This window comes from Scyliorhinus torazame, chromosome 1 (assembly GCF_047496885.1).
Source record: "Scyliorhinus torazame isolate Kashiwa2021f chromosome 1, sScyTor2.1, whole genome shotgun sequence".
NCBI lineage: Eukaryota > Metazoa > Chordata > Chondrichthyes > Carcharhiniformes > Scyliorhinidae > Scyliorhinus > Scyliorhinus torazame.
In genome coordinates, this window is record NC_092707.1 from 180,804,730 (window position 1) to 180,825,702 (window position 20,973).

Here is a 20,973-nt window from a genome sequence, read left to right on the forward strand (position 1 = left end):
GAAGGGCTAATGCAGGTAGGGAATATACAGTGAATGGTAGAACCCTCAAGAGTATTGAAAGTCAAAGAGATCTAGGAGTACAGGTCCACAGATCACTGAAAGGGGCTACACAGGTGGAGAAGGTAGTCAAGAAGGCATACGGCATGCTTGCCTTCATTGGCCGGGGCATTGAGTATAAGAATTGGCAAGTCATGTTGCAGCTGTATAGAACCTTAGTTAGGCCACACTTGGAGTATAGTGTTCAATTCTGGTCGCCACACTACCAGAAGGATGTGGAGGCTTTAGAGAGGGTGCAGAAGAGATTTACCAGAATGTTGCCTGGTATGGAGGGCATAAGCTATGAGGAGCGATTGAATAAACTCGGTTTGTTCTCACTGGAACGAAGGAGGTTGAGGGGCGACCTGATAGAGGTATACAAAATTATGAGGGGCATAGACAGAGTGGATAGTCAGAGGCTTTTCCCCAGGGTAGAGGGGTCAATTACTAGGGGGCATAGGTTTAAGGTGAGAGGGGCAAAGTTTAGAGTAGATGTACGAGGCAAGTTTTTTACGCAGAGGGTAGTGGGTGCCTGGAACTCACTACCGGAGGAGGTAGTGGAGGCAGGGACGATAGGGACATTTAAGGGGCATCTTGACAAATATATGAATAGGATGGGAATAGAAGGATACGGACCCAGGAAGTGTAGAAGATTGTAGTTTAGTCGGGCAGTATGGTCGGCACGGGCTTGGAGGGCCGAAGGGCCTGTTCCTGTGCTGTACATTTCTTTGTTCTTTGTTCTTTTGTTTGAAGTCCTGACCTTTATCAAAGAGGAGAAATTGGATCGGAACTGAGGGACTGATGCTGCAGGAAATGTTATTGTTAATGTTATGGTTGAAGTTAATTGAGAAGTAAATTGGGAAGGGGGGGGGAGACATGGGGAAATGTGGGCGCTGGTGAATAGAAAACTGCTATAACTCATGCCATTCATATCTACATCTAGGGCACTAATGAGGGCTGGAGGGACAGAGTGAGAATTCCAAATGAAGCAGTGAACACAGTGTGGTAGTATGCATTAGGGGTCATGTGGGACTGTGAAGCCGTGATGTCATTGGCTGACAGATCCCGGGTCCTGGTTGGCTGTTGACCTCTAGCTCCGCCCTGAAGGCGGAGTATAAGAACCAGGAGTTCTCCCCCGCAGGCCAGTCTGTTACTGAACTGCGGGGAACAAGTCACGCTTAATAAAGCCTCATCGACTTCATCTCTATTCGTCTCTCGTGAGTCTTTGTGTGCTACACACAGCAATGCCAATAGATTGGGGAGAAACCAAGGTGGCTAACTGGCACTTCTCACTGGAGGCCTATCAGTCCCCTACCTGATGGTTTGGTTTTAGTAGTCATATTGGGTGAGTTTAGCAAGGGATTATTCAAGTGTTTGTGGCTAACTTGTCCAAAACAAAAGTTTGGCTTAAGCTTGAATAGGGATCCATAAGCTGGTTCTGTATAAGAAAGCCAATAATACTACCACAAGAGTGAGGCTGTTTCATGAGGGATGCCCACATTGGTAACATTGCACCGTAAGAATTATTGGCCGTAATTTGACAGGAAAAAGACAGCGTCCCGGTTTGGGCACGTTTAGCGGGTTGTTTCTCGATGCCTGCAGTGCCAAGACTCTGTTTTTTTTGCCTTTTTAAAATGCTGCCCCAATCTCTGGACCCTCCTGAGGCTCCCCACTGCGGCCTCTGGACACCGTCCAACGCCCCAACTTACATGTTAGGGAGCCCTCGGGTTCCTCCTCACTCCACCTCATAAGGGCAGGCACCTCTGAGCCCGATTGCTGGCAGTGCCAACCTGGCACCCTGGCACCTTTGCACTGCTGGTATGGCACCCTGGCAGTGCCACCTGGGCACCCTAGAAATGAAAGGGTGGCACTGCTGGGGTATCCAGGTGACAGTGCAAGGTGCCCGGGTCCCTGTGCAGGGCCTGAACACCAGGGGGCCTCCGATGGCATGGGAGACACTCCCCACTCCACCGACATTGTTACACTTGGTTCACATTTGTGTGGACCAGTGCTGAAAGGCGCCACAGCGATGTCTCCCAGGCGCAGGTGTTCGATCCCAGGCCTTGGGAGAATCCGGCGCAGACATATTTATGTAATCCTGACTGCTCATTTAAATATGCACACCTGGATCCTGCCCAATGAGGGGGAGATCCAGATTGTGACACATTGCAAGATCTCATTAGATCGCGCGAGGCATCCCAAGTATCGCAAATCTTGTGAGAGGCCTCTCGCAAGATTTAACAGCTGCATTGTCAAGACTGGTGCGATGACGGCATTCGATCGGGCCCATTGTCTGATTGCCACCGCTATATCTTTTTGTTCTCTGGGTGACTGGAATTGTTTCCGGATTTGCAGTTGCTTCGACAGTTTTGGTGCCGTGTCTGGCTGCAGGTTCCCACCCTAATTGGTATACGAGGCCAGAGTTGATTTCTGCTTTGCCTCCTTCCCTATTTAATTTGCCTGGAAATATTACCCAATATGCTCTATGTATTGAATCCAGTCCTCCGTGGAGGAGTCAAATGGTACTCGCCTGAAGAAAAACATTCTGGCAAGTGTAGTGATATGCATATGCACAGTAACCTATCTCGTTATTTATTAATGTACATAGTTATCTATACAACCTCCAACCAGCAGGTGGTGATAGAGAGCCACCATATGATTCCAGAGGTCTGGCAGTTGGTAGTAAGACATACTCGAGGAGAGTCGCATTATATGTAGCTCCAAAAGAATTCACTTATTCGTTCCCATTTGTATTATAGTTCATTAGTTATCTTTCCACATGTTCATTTTGTTCATAAACTATCATCACTAGTCAAAGAACTAGATGTTCTGTGTGCATCTTTACCACGGCCACAACACAGAACATAACAACAACTATATATGTTTCCTTCAATATTCCTTTAAAGCACAATACTCACAGGGCTAGAGTCAGTGCCAGGATCATTTATCTTCATTGTCTGCTGTGAAGATGTACTCCCAGAGGCTTCTTAAGTTGAACAAACAAACTTTATTTACAAAGTTAATTCATTAGCTGCATGCTTCAAGCTAGTCCATGGTACACTCTTTCTAACCCGGAAAGTTTCTGCCTTTGGAGAGATTCCCTGTGATAGGTGTTGATTGGTTGTTCAGGCCACATGACTCTTAAGGCTGGTCTTAATGTGACAATCACCACAATAGTCTTTGATATGCTTCATTGGGACAATTTCTTTCTGTCATGGTCTAACCTAGTAATTATCATTAATTGACTATGTGGAAAGAAATGTATTCTAAGATTCAGTGAGATCATGGCTAATCTGCAACCTAACTCCATATACCCACTTTATCCCCATATCCACTATACCTTTGGTTAACAAAATTCTATCAGTTTCAGATTTATCAGTGTAAGATTTAAAGTAACAGTTGATCCAGCATTAATCCTCTTTGCACAGCCATTTTTAGAATTGGCAGCCGTATCTTCAGTTGCTAAGTCACTACATTTTGGAATTTGCACCCTGCACCACGCTACCTCTGTGTTCTCCTTTAGGGGGCAATTTAAAACCTATGGGCACGATTTAACCGAATTGAAACAGAGTCCTGTTACGAGTGTGTTTAGCTGGGTGAGCGCCGAGAAACACCATGCTATCTACCGGACTCTAGTTCAATTCGGGGCCTCAGCCGGGAATGCCCCGGCGAGGCCGCACTTAGTCCCGTTTCCTGCACTGTGGAGTCCACTCATTGGAACTCCTCAGTACAGGAGGAGATCGGGACACCATTTTTAAATGGAGTCTTAATCTCTCAACACCCCCAACCCCCCAAAACCACAACTCGCCCCCCCCCCCATACCCGATCCCTAGAAAGGGGAAGATGCCAGCCTTACAATGCAAGCCTGGCACCGTGCCACTGCTGGCAGTACCGTCTGGGCATCTTGGTAGTGCCAAATTGGCACCGAGGTGATACTGCCAGGGTGCCAGACTGGCAGTGCCAAGGTGCCCAGATGGCACCAGCAGTGCCGGGGTGTCACCCTGCCCAGAGAGCAAGCACCTAGGGGCCTCCAATCCCCTGGGAAAATCCCCACAAGTGCCATTCTGTCTGGCCTCTGTTCTTGTGTCCAGCACTTAATGGTGCTCGCCCAAGGTCTCCGAGGAAAATAGGTTAGATCACAACACCTCAGGTCGATCACGGGAGAGCATATTAGAGTGAGACTAGCTGTCTCACTCTAATATGCAGATTTGTCAGATAGTGAGTCTGCTTACAATGGGTGGGATTCAGATTGCGAAGTCTCGCGAGATCATGTTAGATATCGTGAGGCGTGGCAAGTTGGGTAGATCCCAGTAGAGGGATCTCCCGGCATCTACCGGTCGCTACACGTAGCATTTCAGGTACAACGTGGCCTGTAGATCACATCCTATATCTTTAACCAAACATTCTGGTTATTTGCCTTAATATCCCCTTATGTAAGTTGATGTCCAATTTTGCTTAATACTGCACCTGTGAAGAGTTTTGGAACAATTTATAATATCAAAGGTGCTGTATAAATGCAAGTCATTGTCGTTATCATTTATTATTTATAGAAGAGAGTTCCAAACTCATGTTTCCTACTTTCACTCCTGAAAGTTCTGGGGCGGGATTCTCCACTCCCACGCCGAAGTGGCCGCGCCGTCGTGAACGCTGTCGAGATTCACGACGGCACAGAACGGCCCCGGTCCCGACCGATTGAGGCCCTGACAACGGGCCAGGATCGGGGCCGCGTCATCTACACGCGCCAGGCCTTGTCGCCCGCGTAAAAGCGGCGCCGCATAGATGACGTGGCCGGCGCCGCATAACGGGTGTCATTTGCGCATGCGTGGTTGTCGTCCTCTCTAAATCCGCCCCGCAAGAAGATGGGGGACGGATCTTGCGGGGCCGCGGAAGGAAGGAGGTCTTCCTTCAGAGAGGACGGTCCGACGATCGGTGGGCACCGATCGCGGGCCACCCCACATTCCAGGTGAAGCCCGGTGCAGGATCCCCCCTCGCCCCCCCACAGGCCACCCCCCCAGCGTTCACGCACCGCCCACGACTGCAGCGACCAGGTGTGGACGGCGCCGGGGGGAACCCGCCATTTTGGCCTGGCCGCTCGGCCCATCCGGGCCTCAGAATAGCGGGGGTGCCGGAGAATCGCCATTTTGGGTGTCACCAGCGATTCTCCGGCCTGCGGCCCGCGAAATCTTGGCGGCCCAGGCGATTCTCCCAACCAGCGTGGGAGTGGAGAATCGTGTCCCCGATACTTAAACAAAGCTCGCCCGTACTTCCCAAGCCGCAAAAATAGATTCTCTCTTTTTCCTCCATCTGCTCCTCTTACTATTTTGAAAACTCCAAGAAAATCACCACTTAACTGTTTAAGAGAGATTGTGGTAAAGTGGTAACGTCACTGGGTTAGTAATCTGGAGGCTGAGGATATTCCCCAGTGGGGAAATGGGCTCAATTCAGTTAATAAAATCTGGCATGGGAAGTGTAATAGCCCACACAAGGACTATGAGGAGGAGTTATTATCTTCCCTTTGGTCCTTGTGGAGTACGAGTTCTCTTTTAACATTTGTATAAAAGGTTGGCCAGTCAGGCACTGCCTAGAGGAGCAACCCAGTAGGAATCTACCAGGCAGTGTATATATCGTGTTGTAAATAAAACTGCATTTCTTTATTTTACTCAGTCTGGATTCTCCGTGTCCTTATTAAAGAAAGCTACCATCAATTGTTGTTAAAAGCCCATCTTGTTCATTGATGCCCCTTTGGGGGAGGAAATCTGCCATCCTTACCTGGTCTGGCCTACATATAACTCTGGACCCACAGTAGTGTGGTTGACTCTTAACTGGAGTCTCTCCGGAAATGGCTTAGCTCGCCCCTGGTTCAAGGGCATTCCAGTGAATATCATACCAGTTTGTGTAAGCTCTCCTTGCAATTTAACTCTTGGAGTCCAGGTATCAACCTGGTACATCTATCCGCACTCTCTCCAAAGCTGTTTGCTTCTTAAGGTGTGGTGCCTAGAACAGTTCATAATACGTGATATTCTAACCAGGGCTTTTGCACGGCTGTAGTTAAACCTTTGCACTTGATGTATTCTAATCCCCCACATACAAAGGCCAGAGCACCATTAGCTTTTTTTGATTAATTTCTGCAACTGTTCATCTAATTTAACTATTGCACTTTAAAACATTTATTTGCGTAGGCCTGGTCTCTTTGTGTCGCTTTAATGCTCGATCAAATTATGCAGTGCATTGTGTATCAGATCTTCCTTGTTTATATAGATGGTCGGTTGTGAATTGAAGTACAAACGAGGAGCATTTAGAAAGACTGGAGAAAGCTTTGGCCAATATCAGTGACACAGTTGTCATGATAAAGACAGAGAATTGTCATTTTCTGCAGCTGCAGTGTCTGGGATGTTCCATTTCAGCAGACGGGTTTGGCATGAATCCTGACACAATAGAGTCAAAGAAAATAAGGTTCCGAATATCACAACCTTATCTTTTTTTTTCTCTAACTATGTGGGATAGTTTTGGCTGATTAGACATTATGGGTTACATAGGTTGCAGGCACTTTCTGATCTCTTGGGGCGCTGGGGCAAGGAGGTAGATAGGCTTTCAAGAGACTGGGAGATGAGCATCAGCAACATACACTTGAGAAGCTAAAGTCCTAGTTTAGCTCAGTATAACCTCCCAATTATGATAGACACAGATGCCAGTTCCCAGGGACTTGATGCCATTGTGGCTCAGGTCAATGATGGATTAGTTGTTCACATCTGTCAGCATGTATCACCACAAAGACGAATGACAGAAATCATAAGCACTTCAAATTGGAGCTGTTGGCCTGAAGTGGGCAATATCTGAGATGTTTAGAAGTTATACTTTAGGTTCTCAATTGTATTGGCTGATAGTTACTGTGCTACCTTCCAGAGATGAGTTTGAAGTGATTTAATCAGAGAATCATTTATTAGCTAAACTGGACAAAATGAAGTGTATATATGCTGACAACAACCTAGTTGCAGGATTGAAGACCAACTGTTCCCTAACTATGCTCAACTGTAGATATGATTGTCAGCACATATACACTTCATTGTGCCCAGTTTAGCTAATAAATGTCACGTGAAATGAACTACATTGGTGAGACACCTGCCCCAGGAGAAGTTGAGAAGCATTGTTTTCTTGGCCTTTTGACTTTCGGCTTGCCTGTTGACCCGGTTTTCCATGATGGCCATAAATCCCTACCCCATTCCAAAGGAACAACAAACCGCAATAGTCATCGCCATATCAAAACCCAGAAAAGACCCCATACAGCTAGCTGCTGTCCAAACTCTCTCCTGTCAGTCCAATTTAAATACTTAAATGCCTCATCCTTCAACGCATATCCCCAATCATAGACGTCCGTAGCATCGACCAAGCTGCTTTGCGCAAGAACCGCAGCACAGGGGAACAAGTACTGGCTTCCACCATCTACATTGAAAATGGCTTTCAGAAAAACCTGAAGACAGGTGCTGTGTTCCTTGACCTCACAACTGCCTACAACATCGTTTGAGACACTGGCCTCCTGCTGAAGCTGTCACAGGTCCTCTTTTCCCACCCTCCACCCGAGCGACTAAAAGCTTGTACACAAATGATTTTCCAAAACATACTTCCCGAAAATTCATATATGCCGATGACATCTGCTTTGCAATGCAAGCCCCTGACTTCGACACCTTGGACCGGACCTTAAACGAGGACTTGTCAAAACTTGAACAACACTGCAACACACGGTGACTCAAGCCAAGCCCTGCAGAAATAGAATCCAGCTTATTCCATCTTTGCAATGCAAAAACCAATAAAGAGCTTAATGTCTCAATGAATGGCTACAAGTTAAAGCACCACCCAACTGCAACATATCTTGTAGTGACCTCAGATAGGACAATGACCTTCCGGGAACATCTAAAAACAACTGGAGCCGAGGTCAAGTCCAGAAAGAACTTGATTGTCAAACTAGCCAGCTCAACGTGGGAGGCTGCTACCATCACCCTCCAAACCTCAGCACTCGCACAATCAGACTCAATGGCAGAATACTTGTTTGGTCAAGATCATCACACACACACAGAGTTAACACCCAGCTGAATGCTACCATGCGCATTATTACTGGAACACTACATCAACACCACTCCCTTGGCTTGCTGTTCCGGCACACATCACTCCGCCACATATCCTCTGACTTGCAACAACCCACAAAATGATAGAAAATGTTCACAATTCCCCACATTCCACTTCATGCTGATCTTTTCAACCCATGCAAGATTCAATCCCATCAAGAAGATCAATCTGGAAAAATTACCCCAACCACAAGACTTTGACGTAAATTCCACCTGGGCAAATGAATGGGAATCATTGGACATGACAAACAAATACCTGGTCTTAACCCAACCCAACAGCTGCCTGGTTTCAACCTTCCATGTTCCATGTTCAGAACAAGCCATGGCCCCTGCTTGGCCAACCTCCACAGGTGGGCCATTAGTGCCAGCCCCCTATGTGGGAGAGAGAAAACTATGCATCACATCATAGAGGAATGTCCATAGAGAAATCAGCCCTTAAGTGACTGTGGGGAGGGGAAGACATTCTTCACATGGGTGTTTGCCCATCCCCACCCATGTCTTGTAAAATCTAGCCCTTAGTATAGCACAGCTCAGAAGGAGTTCATTTGGACCTTTGAGTCTGTGCTGGTTCCATAGACTCTCATTCCTTTTATCCCATTGGCTTCAATTTTGACAACAAACTTACTGTGTGATACCTTACCAAATGTTTTTTGAAAGGCCAGATACACAACATCAACTGCACTGCCCATCATCCACCCTTCCTGTTACTGCATCAAAAGCTTCAATCAACCTAGTCAAACATGATTTTCCCAAAGAAAATCATGAAAGCTCTCCTTCATTTGTCCACTTTGTTCAAGTGGCTGTTCATTTTTAGCAATGTCTCTAAAAAACTACCCCACCAGCAACATTAAACTAATGCGCCTGTAATTGTACAATTTATCCTTCTCTCTTTTTTAGAAAAAAGGATGTAATGTTTGCAAACCCCTAGACCTTTACGTCACTCCTGAACCTAAGGAGGATTGGAAGATTGTGGCTAGCATCGCCATAATGTCTACTCTCACTTCCCTCAGCGATCTGGAATGTGTCACCTCTGGACTCGGTGACAAATCACATTCAAGAGTTTGTGATACTTTTTGCTCATCTATTTTAACCTCATCCAATATCTCAGCAATCTTCTTATTTACTCGAGCATCAGAAATACAATGAGCTGGATTCTCCATCTCGCCAGCTGGCCAATGGGGTTTCCCACTGTGGGCAGCCCCACGCAATCGCGAAATCCCCAGGCATGTGTGCACTGCCAGCGCAACGGAGAATCCCAACAGCGGAGAATCTAGCCCAATGTATTCATTAACAATCTCAGCCTACCTTCTGCCTTTTGGTCTCTGATTGGCCCCATTGTTCTTCTGACAACCCCAATTGTTGTTAATATGCCTGTATATGCCTTTGGATTTGCATTCATGTTCTCCTAACATAGACACTGCTCCTAACACAGAGACTGATAATTCTACCCATATGTAGTCACTACAGTAATGCAGGCCTGAATTCTGCCAGAACAAGGATGCAGATGTCCATGAGCTTCCTCACATTTGTTCGGAGCCTGACTGCCCTTTGCCATTCTTGGCCGATTGTGGTAAGACAACATTTGCTGTCCATAGCCTCAGTAAGCAATGTGAGCCAAGGTTCAGGTGGTCGTGCTCTTGGTCAAAAGATTGTAGGCTCAAGTCTAACCCCAGGATTTAAGCACAAAAATCAAAGCTGACGTGCCAGTGTGGTGCTGAGGAAGTGCTGCACTATCAGTGGTGTCATGTTTTGGATGGCACATTAAACCATGATCCTGTCTACCCTCACATGTGGGCATAAAATATCCCATGATATTGAAGGAAAACAGAGGAAGTACCCCTGGTGTCCTAGACAATATTTATTCCTCAATCAACATCTCAAAAGTGATTACTTGGTCATTATTGCATTGATGTTTGTGAGGGCTTGTTGTGCGGGAATTGGCTGCTGCTTTCCCGACATTACGACAGCGTCTATACAGCATAAGTATTTAATTGTCTGCTTTTATGCGCTTACCGTTTAGATTAGGGTGTAGGTCTAAACACTCAGAAGGAAAGTTTGGCAATGACTTAAGGAAGCATTGATCAGTTCCAGGAAGAGTCCAATTTGTCTGCTGATTGAAGCTAAGAGATTGTATTTTACTTGAAGCATTATGGGTTTATTCATCCTGAAACCGATGTCTCAACTCTAAGTGAGGACCAGTGTCTGTGCAAATGAGTACCAGGCTCTGTGTAAGTGAGTACCAGTCTCTGTGCGTGCCAGCCTTTTATAATTATTGGTCTCTATGTAAGCACTAGTCTCTCTGTGTAAGCACCAGCCTCTCTGTATAAGCACTAGTCTTTCTGTGATAGGACCAGTCTCTGTGTAAGTGAGTACCTGCTTTATATAAGTCTCTGTGGTAAGACCAGTCATTGGATAAGCATCAGTCTCAATGTGGACGGAGCAGTCTTTGTTAGGAGCAGTCTCTGCGAAAGTGAGTGCCACTTTATATGAATGAGTGAGTAAATGTGCCTGTATGTAAGCGAATACCACTGTCTGTGTTAGTGAGTACCAAGCTCTGTATGTAAGTGAGTGCCACTCTCTATATTAAGTGAGTAACAGGCTCAGTATATAAGTAACAGCGTGTATAAATGAGTACCACTCGGCTGTGTATAAATGAGTATCACTTTCTGTGTAAGTGAATCCAAGTCTCTGTCAACTTAATATCTGGAATAGGAACTGAGATAGATTCTCTCAGCTTTCTCCTGTTGTAGACAACTGTTTATTGCTTGACTCCAGTTGGTTTGAGCAAACCTTACACTGTTATGTTTAGAATGTTTTCCAAATATATTTTGTGCTGAAAGGTTTACAAACATGTATGAGGCTTTGTTAGCATGCAGCAATTCCCGATGTCAAGGGACATCTCACATGGCTTTTTTTGTTATCATTTCAATGACTGTCCTGCAAATCTCATCAAGCGCACAATTCACCTGCTCTCGAGTCCATTTTTGAAATGTAGCAGTGCTCCCAAAACAGGGGGACTTGTGGACTGCCGGCACTTCAGCAGTGGACTCAGTTCATGCAGGTTTATTAAAGCACTGCAATGCCTTCCCAGCGCACACTATTTATCTCCTGGGATAGCAGCAGTACAGTGAGAAGACTTGTATTTGCGCTCAGTCCTTGGTTCAGATGTAGGGTAGTTTGGGAGTCAGGGGAGGCGGGGTATTGGTGGTGGGCACGTTCTTCATTCTCCTGTCATTCAGCAACAATTTGAATCCAGCCAGTATGCTGAGATTGGCAGAAGAAGGGGGTGGGGGGGTTGCTATTGATTATTAAATAATGCTTCGAAAGTTTGTTTCTAAAATCCAAGGTTGTCCATTTGATTAAGCATAGCTGTCCATAGGGCATTTCTTCAAGGGTTCATCATAATCAGTGTGTACACAATTGCAGAAAATTCCATATACATTTACTAGCAGTCATTAATCTTGTGTGATTTATGTTTTCATGATTGGATGGCTTCAGGATCATCTACTGGTTCTGTAGGCCACCTGTTGACATCAGAATTTATTTGGAAAGGTAAAGGTATTGATGTTATAATTGACAATGGTTAACTCTATTTCAGATTCTCTTGGTGACCGGCCCACTGACCTTTTCTCAGGGGTGAAGGATGATGACCAGAAGCACCAAAATCCAACATTTTATAGGTATCTTCTCTTTCTGTATTCTTTGAGGATAAATTATTTCTTAAGGTTATTTATTTCTGATGATTGAGTGTCAGAAAACATCGCAATTTTTAGCATTCCAGGACCAAAACACTTTGGGAAGTGAGCACACCTAAATTTATACACTGTAGTGTTGTGCAATATGCTTCCTCTTATTACTTCATCGTTACTAACCTTCCACGATTCAACCACATACCACTACTGCATTATCATGTTTTACAATTTAAAATGTTCTCCAGATCTATCTAAATTGAAAAGGGAAAGATCTATAATCCACATACAAGATTTGAAATCCTGCAAACTATTACTCAGTTCAATTGGACAAGATGTGAACATCTAAATGCAGACACTGTGTGTCACTGAGATTTAAGTGACTGATACTTGGAAAAGATGCAAGGTGTCCCCTTGTAAATGATCTGTACGGATTTCTGCTGATTTTTAAACATGGCTCAACCCTTCGTGGTTCATTCCTGCCCTCATTGTCTTGTCAGACCTCATATCATCTCCTTTGTTAAAGCTGCCTGCAAGGAGTTGCATTGTTTCAAGATAGGTAGGAATGTGTGTCAAAGAGGGAAATGACTTTCCAGCACTGCTTGTACACCAGAAGAAGCAACAGTACTTCCTTGCAGCAAGCCAAGCTAACCTGCTTCCCAACACCTATCAATGTGGACCTCCCCCATGATGTGTTGGGTGTTCTGAATCACATACAGGTCACCAACACTTGAAATAGTGCAACACTATTTTATTAAATCATTAACTGTTTAAACTTACTTAGACTGTGGGTTAATACGACACTAGCTTTAACTAAAGACCTTTGCCTTGTCCTAACCAGTCGATGCACTCAGCACATGGTGAATGTCGGTGTTGCAGGCAGTGAGCTCTGTTCTTCTAGCTAGCTGCAACTCGAATGAGCAGGAACTCTGATGCCCCCTGTCTTTATAGTGTGTGTGCTCTCACTGGTGATTGGCTGCGGTGTTGTGTGTGTTGATTGGTCCCACTGTGTGTCCATCAGTGTGTGTCTGCACCATGATATACTGGTGTATATTATTACATCCCCCCTTTTATAAAAAATGTACCTGCGTGGCAATAAATAGTGTATGGTGAATGTTCCTGACTATGTGTGTGCAAAATATTTACAGGACTATGTACATAAAAACTAAGCTATTTAAGGGAAGGTCCTTGGTGCAGAAAAACAGTGTGTCACAAGAATAACGAGATGAACACTATATACAAATCACTTGAACGATTAAACGGAAGAATAGAACAAATCAGAAAGTCCATAAGTCCACAAAGTTCACAAATTAAGTCTCTGAGGTGGGCGACGAATTCTGGTTGACCGCCTGAAAGGTGGGTCGGGAGCCGCCGGCTGAGGAGCGGGCTGGACTGAGTCAGAATGAGGACGATGCAGAGTGACCGGAATCTTTGCATAGTCCAGGTCAGGGTCAACAGGAGGGCGTGGCAATGGTGGAGGATCACGTAGCGAGCGTGGAATGAGACAAAGGGCACGTCGATTGCGGCGCAGAATGGAGCCATCCGGTAGACGAACCAGGAACGAGCGGGGAGCCACCTGCTGAAGAACCACAGCGGTTGCAGACCAGCCACCATCCGGAAGATGGATGCGGACGTTGTCATGTGGAGCCAGAGCAGGGAGATCAGCTGCATGGGAATCATGAGCCGCCTTGTGCTGAGCACGAGACAGTTGCATTCGTTGAAGGACCGGAACGTGAACGAGGTCTGGGACATGAATGGACGGCACCGTCGTCCTCAGGGTGCAACCCATGAGCAGCTGGGCTGGCGACAGGCCAGTGGGGGACGAGTGATGGGCCAGCAGGGTGAGGTAGAAATCAGACCCAGCATCGGCAGCCTTGCAGAGGAGCCGCTTGACTATGTGGACGCCCTTCTCCGCTTTGCCATTGGATTGGGGGTACAGGGGACTGGATGTCACATGCACAAAGTTGTACCACCTGGCAAAGTTGGACCATTCCTGGCTTGCGAAGCAGGGGCCATTGTCCGACATCACAGTGAATGGGATGCCGGGTCGAGCAAAGGTGTCCTTCCAAGCACGGATGATTGCAGACGATGTGATGTCGTGTAAACGTACCACCTCTGGGTAGTTTGAAAAAAATAGTCTACAATCAGGACATAGTCCCTGCCCAGCGCGTGGAACAGGTCGATGCCGACCTTGGACCAAGGGAACGTGACCAACTCATGGGGCTGTAGGGTCTCACGTGGTTGGGCCGGCTGTAAGTGCTGACAAGTGGGGCAGTTGAGCACTGTGTTGGCGATGTCGTCATTGATGCCGGGCCAGTACACTGCCTCTCAGGCCCATCGGCGGCACTTCTCCACGCCAAGATGGCCCTCGTGTACCTGTTCCAAGACGAGCTGGTGCATGCTGTGCGGGATGACAATGCGGTCCAGTTTCAGGAGAACACCATCGACTACTGCCAGATCATCCCTGATGTTGTAGAACTGCGGGCATTGGCCCTTGTGCCACCCGTCTGTTGGGTGGCGCATGACACGCTGTAGCAAAGGGTCAGCCGCTGTCTCACGGCGAATTTGGACGAGGCGTTCATCCGTGGCAGGTAGATTGGAGGCCACGAAGGTCACATGGGCGTCAACCTGGCAGACGAATCCCGCTGGGTCACACGGAGTGTTGACTGCCCTGGAGAGAGCGTCGGCGATGATTAGGTCTTTGCCCGGGGTGTATACCAGCTGGAAGTCATATCGCCGGAGCTTGAGCAGAATACGCTGGAGGCGAGGCGTCATGTCTTTCTGTATTATATTGACCAGCGGGCGATCGTCGGTCTCGACGGTGAATTGGGGAAGGCCGTACACATAATCATGAAACTTGACGACACCGGTCAAAAGGCCCAGGCACTCCTTTTCTATCTGTGCGTAGCGCTGTTCCGTGGGGGTCATGGCACGTGACGCATATGCAACGGGGGCCCATGTTGAGGCCTCATCGCGTTGCAGTAGCACTGCCCCAATGCCAGATTGGCTGGCATCGGTCGAAATTTTTGTCTCTTTCGCTGGATCAAAAAAAGCTAAGACCGGGGCCGTGGTGAGTTTGATTTTGAGTTCTCTCTCTTCGCGCTCATGGGCAGGAAGCCATTGGAAGTCTGTCGTCTTCCTGACCAGGTTCCTGAGAGCCGTGGTATGAGAGGCGAGGTTAGGGATTAACTTCCCTAGGAAGTTGACCATGCCCAGAAATCGGAGGGCCGCCTTCTTGTCCTCTAGCGTTTTCATGGCTGTGATAGCAGCCACCTTGTCCGCATCCGGCCGCACACCCAACTGGGAGATGTGGTCCCCTAGGAACTTGAGTTCCGTCTGACCAAAGGAGCATTTGGCTCTCTCATATGCGTTTGAACACGTGCTGGAGGTGACTGACATGCTCCTGCGGGGTGGTGGGCCAAATGATTATGTCGTCAACATAAACGCGAACACCTTCAATGCCTTCCATCATTTCTTCCATGATCCTGTGGAACACTTCTGAAGCCGATATGATCCCAAACGGCATCCTGTTATAACAATATCTGCCAAAGGGGGTGGGAAAGGTACACAGTTTCCTGCTGGATTTGTCGATCTGTATTTGTCAGAATCCTTTCGAGGCGTCAAGTTTGGTGAAGAGCTTGGCGCGAGCCATCTCGCATGTGATCTCTTCGCGCTTGGGAATTGGATAATGCTCCCTCATGATATTGCGATTCAGATCCTTGGGATCAATGCAAATTCTCAGCTCACCGGAAGACTTTTTTACGCACACCATGGAACTGACCCAGTCGGTTGGTTCCGTAACTCTGGAGATCACTCCTTGGTCTTAGAGATCCTGCAGCTGCTGCTTGAGGCGGTCCTTGAGGGGTGCTGGGACCCTGCGAGGTGCATGCACCACAGGCGTGGCGTTCTGTTTGAGTAGGATCTTGTAAGTGTATGGGAGCGTGCCCATGCCTTCGAAGACGTCGAGGTGCTGGTCGATGATGGCGTCAAGTTGCACCCTGAAGTCAGCGTCCTGGAAGGCGGGCGTGTTATCAGGAGAGAGAGAGTGAACTCTCTGAACGAGTTTCAACAGCTTGCACGCCTGTGCGCCAAGCAGGGAGTCCAACTAGGAGCCCATGATCACGAAAGGAAGGATGGCTTTCCGAGACTTGTGCGTCACTTCAAGTTGGCACGAGCCGGTAGCAGGAATGATATTGCCATTATAATCCAATAGCTGGCAGGCCGATGGAAGGATGGCTGGTTTGACATGAAGGCTTTGGAAAGCAGACCATGCCATGAGATTGGCGGAGGCACCAGTGTCCAGGCGGTATCGTATTTGGGACCGGTTGACTGTCAGGGTGGCACACCACTCATCGTCTGGATCGATGCTGTATACCGACAGCGGCTGGTGTCTTTGCTTCGGCGACAGCCTGTTTTTCCTTACAACACCGACTCGAAAAAGGCGCCTTCAGGTCCTCGGTGTCACTACTGTGTGGGATGTCCGCATCGGACTCGGTGACCATGGGTTGAATTGCCCGAACATTCCTGCGAGGCTGGCTGAAGCGATATGAATTGGCAGGCTGAGCTGCTCGACAGCAGGCAGCATAGTGGCCAAGTCTTCCACATCGTAGGCATTGTCGAGATTTTGCGAGGCATTGCTGCTTTAAATGGGCGGAGCCACAGTTGCCGCACGTCGTGACGTCAGCATGTTCGCTGTGCCACCGCACATGCGCGGTGCAGTCGTGCGTGGTGCACGCCTGCGCATTACGTTCCTCAACGTCGCCGTCCCCTCATTTGGTGCGTACAAGCACGGGAGTCCGCGAAAAGCACGCTGATGCCCTGGAGGTGCTCAATCACTTGGACCCGTTCCGCCTCGTGGGGACCTTGCCGCGCTGTTTCAGCCACTTGTATATGGGAATACCGACTCGTGGCGTTTTCATGTAAGACACAGGTCTCGATGGCGGTCGCTAGGGTGAGTTGCTTTACTTTGAGGAGCTGCTGACGTAGGGGGTCCGACTGAACACCAAAAACGATCTGGTCGCGTATCATGGAGTCGGAGGTGGGCCCGTAGCTGCAAGATTGGGCAAGGATGCGGAGGTGCGTAAGAAAGGATTGGAAAGTTTCATCTTTACCCTGCAAACGCTGCTGGAACACATATCGTTCAAAACTTTCATTCATCTCTACGCTGCAGTGAGTGTCAAACCTGAGGAGGACCGTCTTGAACTTCGTCTTGGCTTCATCATCTGCAAAGGTGAGAGAGTTGAAAATGTTGATGGAATGGTCCCCGGCCGTGGAGAGGAGAAGAGCAATCTTTCTGGTGTCCGAGGCACCCTCCCTGTCCATGGCTTCGAGGAAGAGCTGGAAGGACTGTTTGAAAATCTTCCAGTTGGCCCCGAGGTTGCCGGCGATGCGGAGCGGTGGCAGCGGGGTGATGGTGTCCATGTCGCAGGATGACAGAATGCTGGCGGAAGGCAGATCACTTGCAGGTAGGTCTAAAAAGTGCTAGTTTCCCACCACTCCTGGTATCATGATGTGTTGGGTGTTCTGGATCCCATACAGGTCACCAACACTTGAAATAGTGCAACACTATTTTATTGAATCATTAACTGTTTAAACTTACTTAAACTGTGGGTTAATACGATACTAGCTTCAACTAAAGACCTTTGCCTTGTCCTAACCAGTCGATGCACTCAGCACATGGTGAATGTCTGTGTTGCAGGCTGTGAGCTCTGTCCTCCTAGCTAGCTGCAACTCGAATAAGCGGGAACTCTGATGCCCCCTGTCTTTATAGTGCATGTGCTCCCACTGGTAATTGGCTGCGGTGTTGTGTGTGTTGATTGGTCCCACTGTGTGTCCATCAGTGTGTGTCTGCTCCATGATATACTGGTGTATATTATCACACCCCAGTGTTGTCGGCCTTCTCCCCATAGAATTGTCATTCTCAGCATTGTCAGACTTTCTCACTAGTCCATGTTATTACCATCCCTGCTGTAGGCTCCCTACTTACTCCCTGGCCATCAGCAAGCTGAGGCTTTAAATTAGATTCATCTCTGGGTGGGGAAATGTCCTGGAAGAAAGAGATACACTCTCTGGAGTCAAACGTCCAAAATACCATCCCAGTCAAGGTTGGGGCCATGGTGTCTGTCGTACTTGTCATGATATGCAAGCATGCAACCAATGAACACTCAGAATAGAACACAATCAATGGGCAGTCAGGACACTCCGAGGTGGCATCACCACAAGGGGGCATGAAATAAACGCTATAAAAGGGATGAGGCACTCACACCCTGCCTCTTTCCACAGACAGACATCGAGAGAGTTAGACAGGGTTGATCGGCAGCATCACACCCCAGCACGTGGCTTAGAGCAAGCTGGTACAGTTAGACTGAGTTACTGCAGTTAGATTAGCAGAGAGTCGAACTCATTTGAGAACTGTGTTAATAGTTCAATAAACACGTTGAACTCATTTCAGAGTCTGGAGTATCCTTTAGTTACGACTGCATCAAGTAGCAGCCTGTGTTATCCGAAGCAGCATAACACAACATGATACCAGGCGTGACTGTTCAATCTATTTAGTTCAACTCAGCAAGATCCGTGACAACCAGCTACTGAATACAGGCACAATGGACAAGATTCAGGCTCCTCATCAGCTCAGGACCACTGGCAATCTTAGTGCCAACTGGCGATCAATGAAGCAGAAATTTCAACTATACGTGGAAGCATCCGACCTCAATGGTGCGACCGATGCTCGGAAGATAGATCTTCTACTCACCACTGCGGGTGACCATGCAATAGAGATCTTCAACTCCTTTCACTTTTCCGAAGGGCAGGACAAAACAAAGTACCAAACCATCCTGGACAAATTCAACAGCCACTGTGAGGTGGACATCAACTAAATCTTCGAGCGCTACATCTTCAAGCAGAGGAGGCAAGGTAAAGACGAATCCTTCAACTCCTATCTAACTAACCTTAGACTGCAAGCGCAATCCTGCAACTTCGGTGATATCACTGACTGCATGATCAGAGACTAAATCGTTTTTGGAGCCCACTCTGATCCTCTGCGAGAGCAATTGTTGAAAATCAAGCACATGACCTTGCCAGTCGCGATTGAAACGTGTACTGTGCATGAGCACTCTAAAAATCACTATTCACAGTACAAAATGGCAGAAAGTGAAAAACAAGCCTCCCGCGAGGTGGAGTGTGTTCAGGCCATCTCCCGGATGCAGCGCCTCCACATTGACGAAAGCGGCCATTTTGCGCGCTCCTCCCGGGGCTCAACGCATGCGCAATGTGATCGGGAACATGAAGCGGCCGAAAACCGCACTGCGCAGGTGCAGACGTCCGTGAACCACACCGCACATGAGCAACGCCGCACTGAGCATCATGACGCCGACGTCATGACGTGTGCGAACTGTGGCACCGCCCATTTAAAAAAAACTTCCCTGCAAGAGGCAAACGCTGTTTAAACTGTGGGAAACCAAACCACGATGCAGCCCTGTGCAGATCTGCACCACCAGTCAGGAGCCAGCGGTCCCAATTCCGATAGCGGCGCATCAGAAGTGTGCAACACCGAATGCATGACTCTGATCCAGGCTGTGTGATGGATCCAGATGATGAATACCCGGACAACACTTACCGAGTGGGCATTATTACGAAGTGTGAATACGCCACACCGGACACATCGCGAGTCCAATCAATCCTGGCCGTGGATTCCGAGGATAAATGGCATGCAGTGATGAAGGTCAACCACTGCCCCATCCAGTTCAAACTGGGCACAGGTGCCTCCGCCAACCTGATTTCGCAGGTGGACGTCAAGAGAATCAAGAAGACCCCCACAATCCTTCCATCTGCCATCTGCAGGTGTCCAGCTGACACACACAAGCAAGCTTACGCTTCGAGATTGTTCAACCAGACAGGGCGTCCCTGCTAGGTGCCTGCAAGCAACTGAACCTCATTCAAAGGGTCTACACCATGACGCCGACCCATTTGGATCTTCAGGCCAGCATCGACGGCATCCTAACCCAGTACACAGATGTATTTAGCGGGATGGGCATGCTGCCGGACAAGTACAAGATTCTACTGCGGCCTGATACCAAGCCAGTGGCCCACGCACCACAACGTGTCCCTGCTCCACTGAGAGAGCGCCTGAAGGCAGAGCTCACGAGTCTACAACAAAAAGGCATCATCTCCAAGGTCACTGAACCAACCAACTGGGTCAGCTCGATGGTGTGCGTAAAGAAGCCTTCTGGGGACCTACGCATCTGCATTGACCCCAAGGATCTAAAAAAACATTATGCGGGAACATTACCCCATCCCGAAGAGGGAAGAAATCACGAGTGAGATGGCACACGCGTGCTTCACTAAATTGGACGCATCCCAAGGATTTTGGCAAATCCAACTTGACGAATCCAGCAGAAGGCTCTGCACCTTCAACACGCCTTTTGGCAGGTTCTGCTGCAACCGAATGCCATTTGGCGTCATCTCGGCATCAGAGATTTTCCATCGCATCATGGAACAGATGATGGAGGGAACAGAAGGGGTTCGTGTCTACGTTGACGATATCATAATCTGGTCCACAACCCCTTAGGAACATGTGTCGCGACTCAAGAAAGTATTCCGCGCACACATGAACATGGCCTCAAGCTAAACAGGTCCAAGTGCTGTTTTGGGACATCCACGCTGAAGTTCCTGGGTGATCAGATTTCGCAACACGGTGTGCGCCCGGACACAGACAAAATTAAAGCCATCGAGGCAATGAAAGTCCCCGAGGACAAGAAGGCAGTACTGCGCTTCCTGGGAATGGTCAATTTCCTTGGCAAGTTGATCCCTAATTTGGCCACACACACCACGGCCCTACGCAACCTGGTGAAAACATTAACCACCTTTGAGTGGAAGGCGGAGCACCAAACAGAGTGGCTGGAGCTGAAAGCCAAGCTCACCACTGCACCCGTCCTTGCATTCTTTGACCCAGACCGAGAGACCAAGATATCTACAGCTGCGAATCAGGATGGCATTGGGGCGTGTTGCTTCATAGAGACGACATGTCATCCTGGGTACCAGTAGCATACACGTCACGGACAATGACACCCACTGAGACTAGATATGCGCAGAGCAGGGCTATGACGCACATGCCACCGATCTGGACGTGC

General features: G+C 48.1%; 1 protein-coding gene across 3 annotated transcripts in view; it reads left to right on the forward strand.

The window, feature by feature from the left end:
- Positions 1-20,973, forward strand: part of LOC140417927 (uncharacterized) — a 97,310-nt gene that overhangs the window by 53,123 nt on the left and 23,214 nt on the right. For 2 of the 3 annotated variants that reach the window (XM_072501369.1, XM_072501362.1), the window contains exon 2: positions 11,755-11,836. In XM_072501369.1, the coding sequence (XP_072357470.1) occupies positions 11,800-11,836 (37 nt within the window). In that variant the 5' untranslated portion in view covers positions 11,755-11,799. Of the gene's footprint in view, positions 1-10,515; positions 10,627-11,754; positions 11,837-20,973 lie in introns of those variants that run through there. The other variant, XM_072501376.1, reaches the window with a different exon arrangement.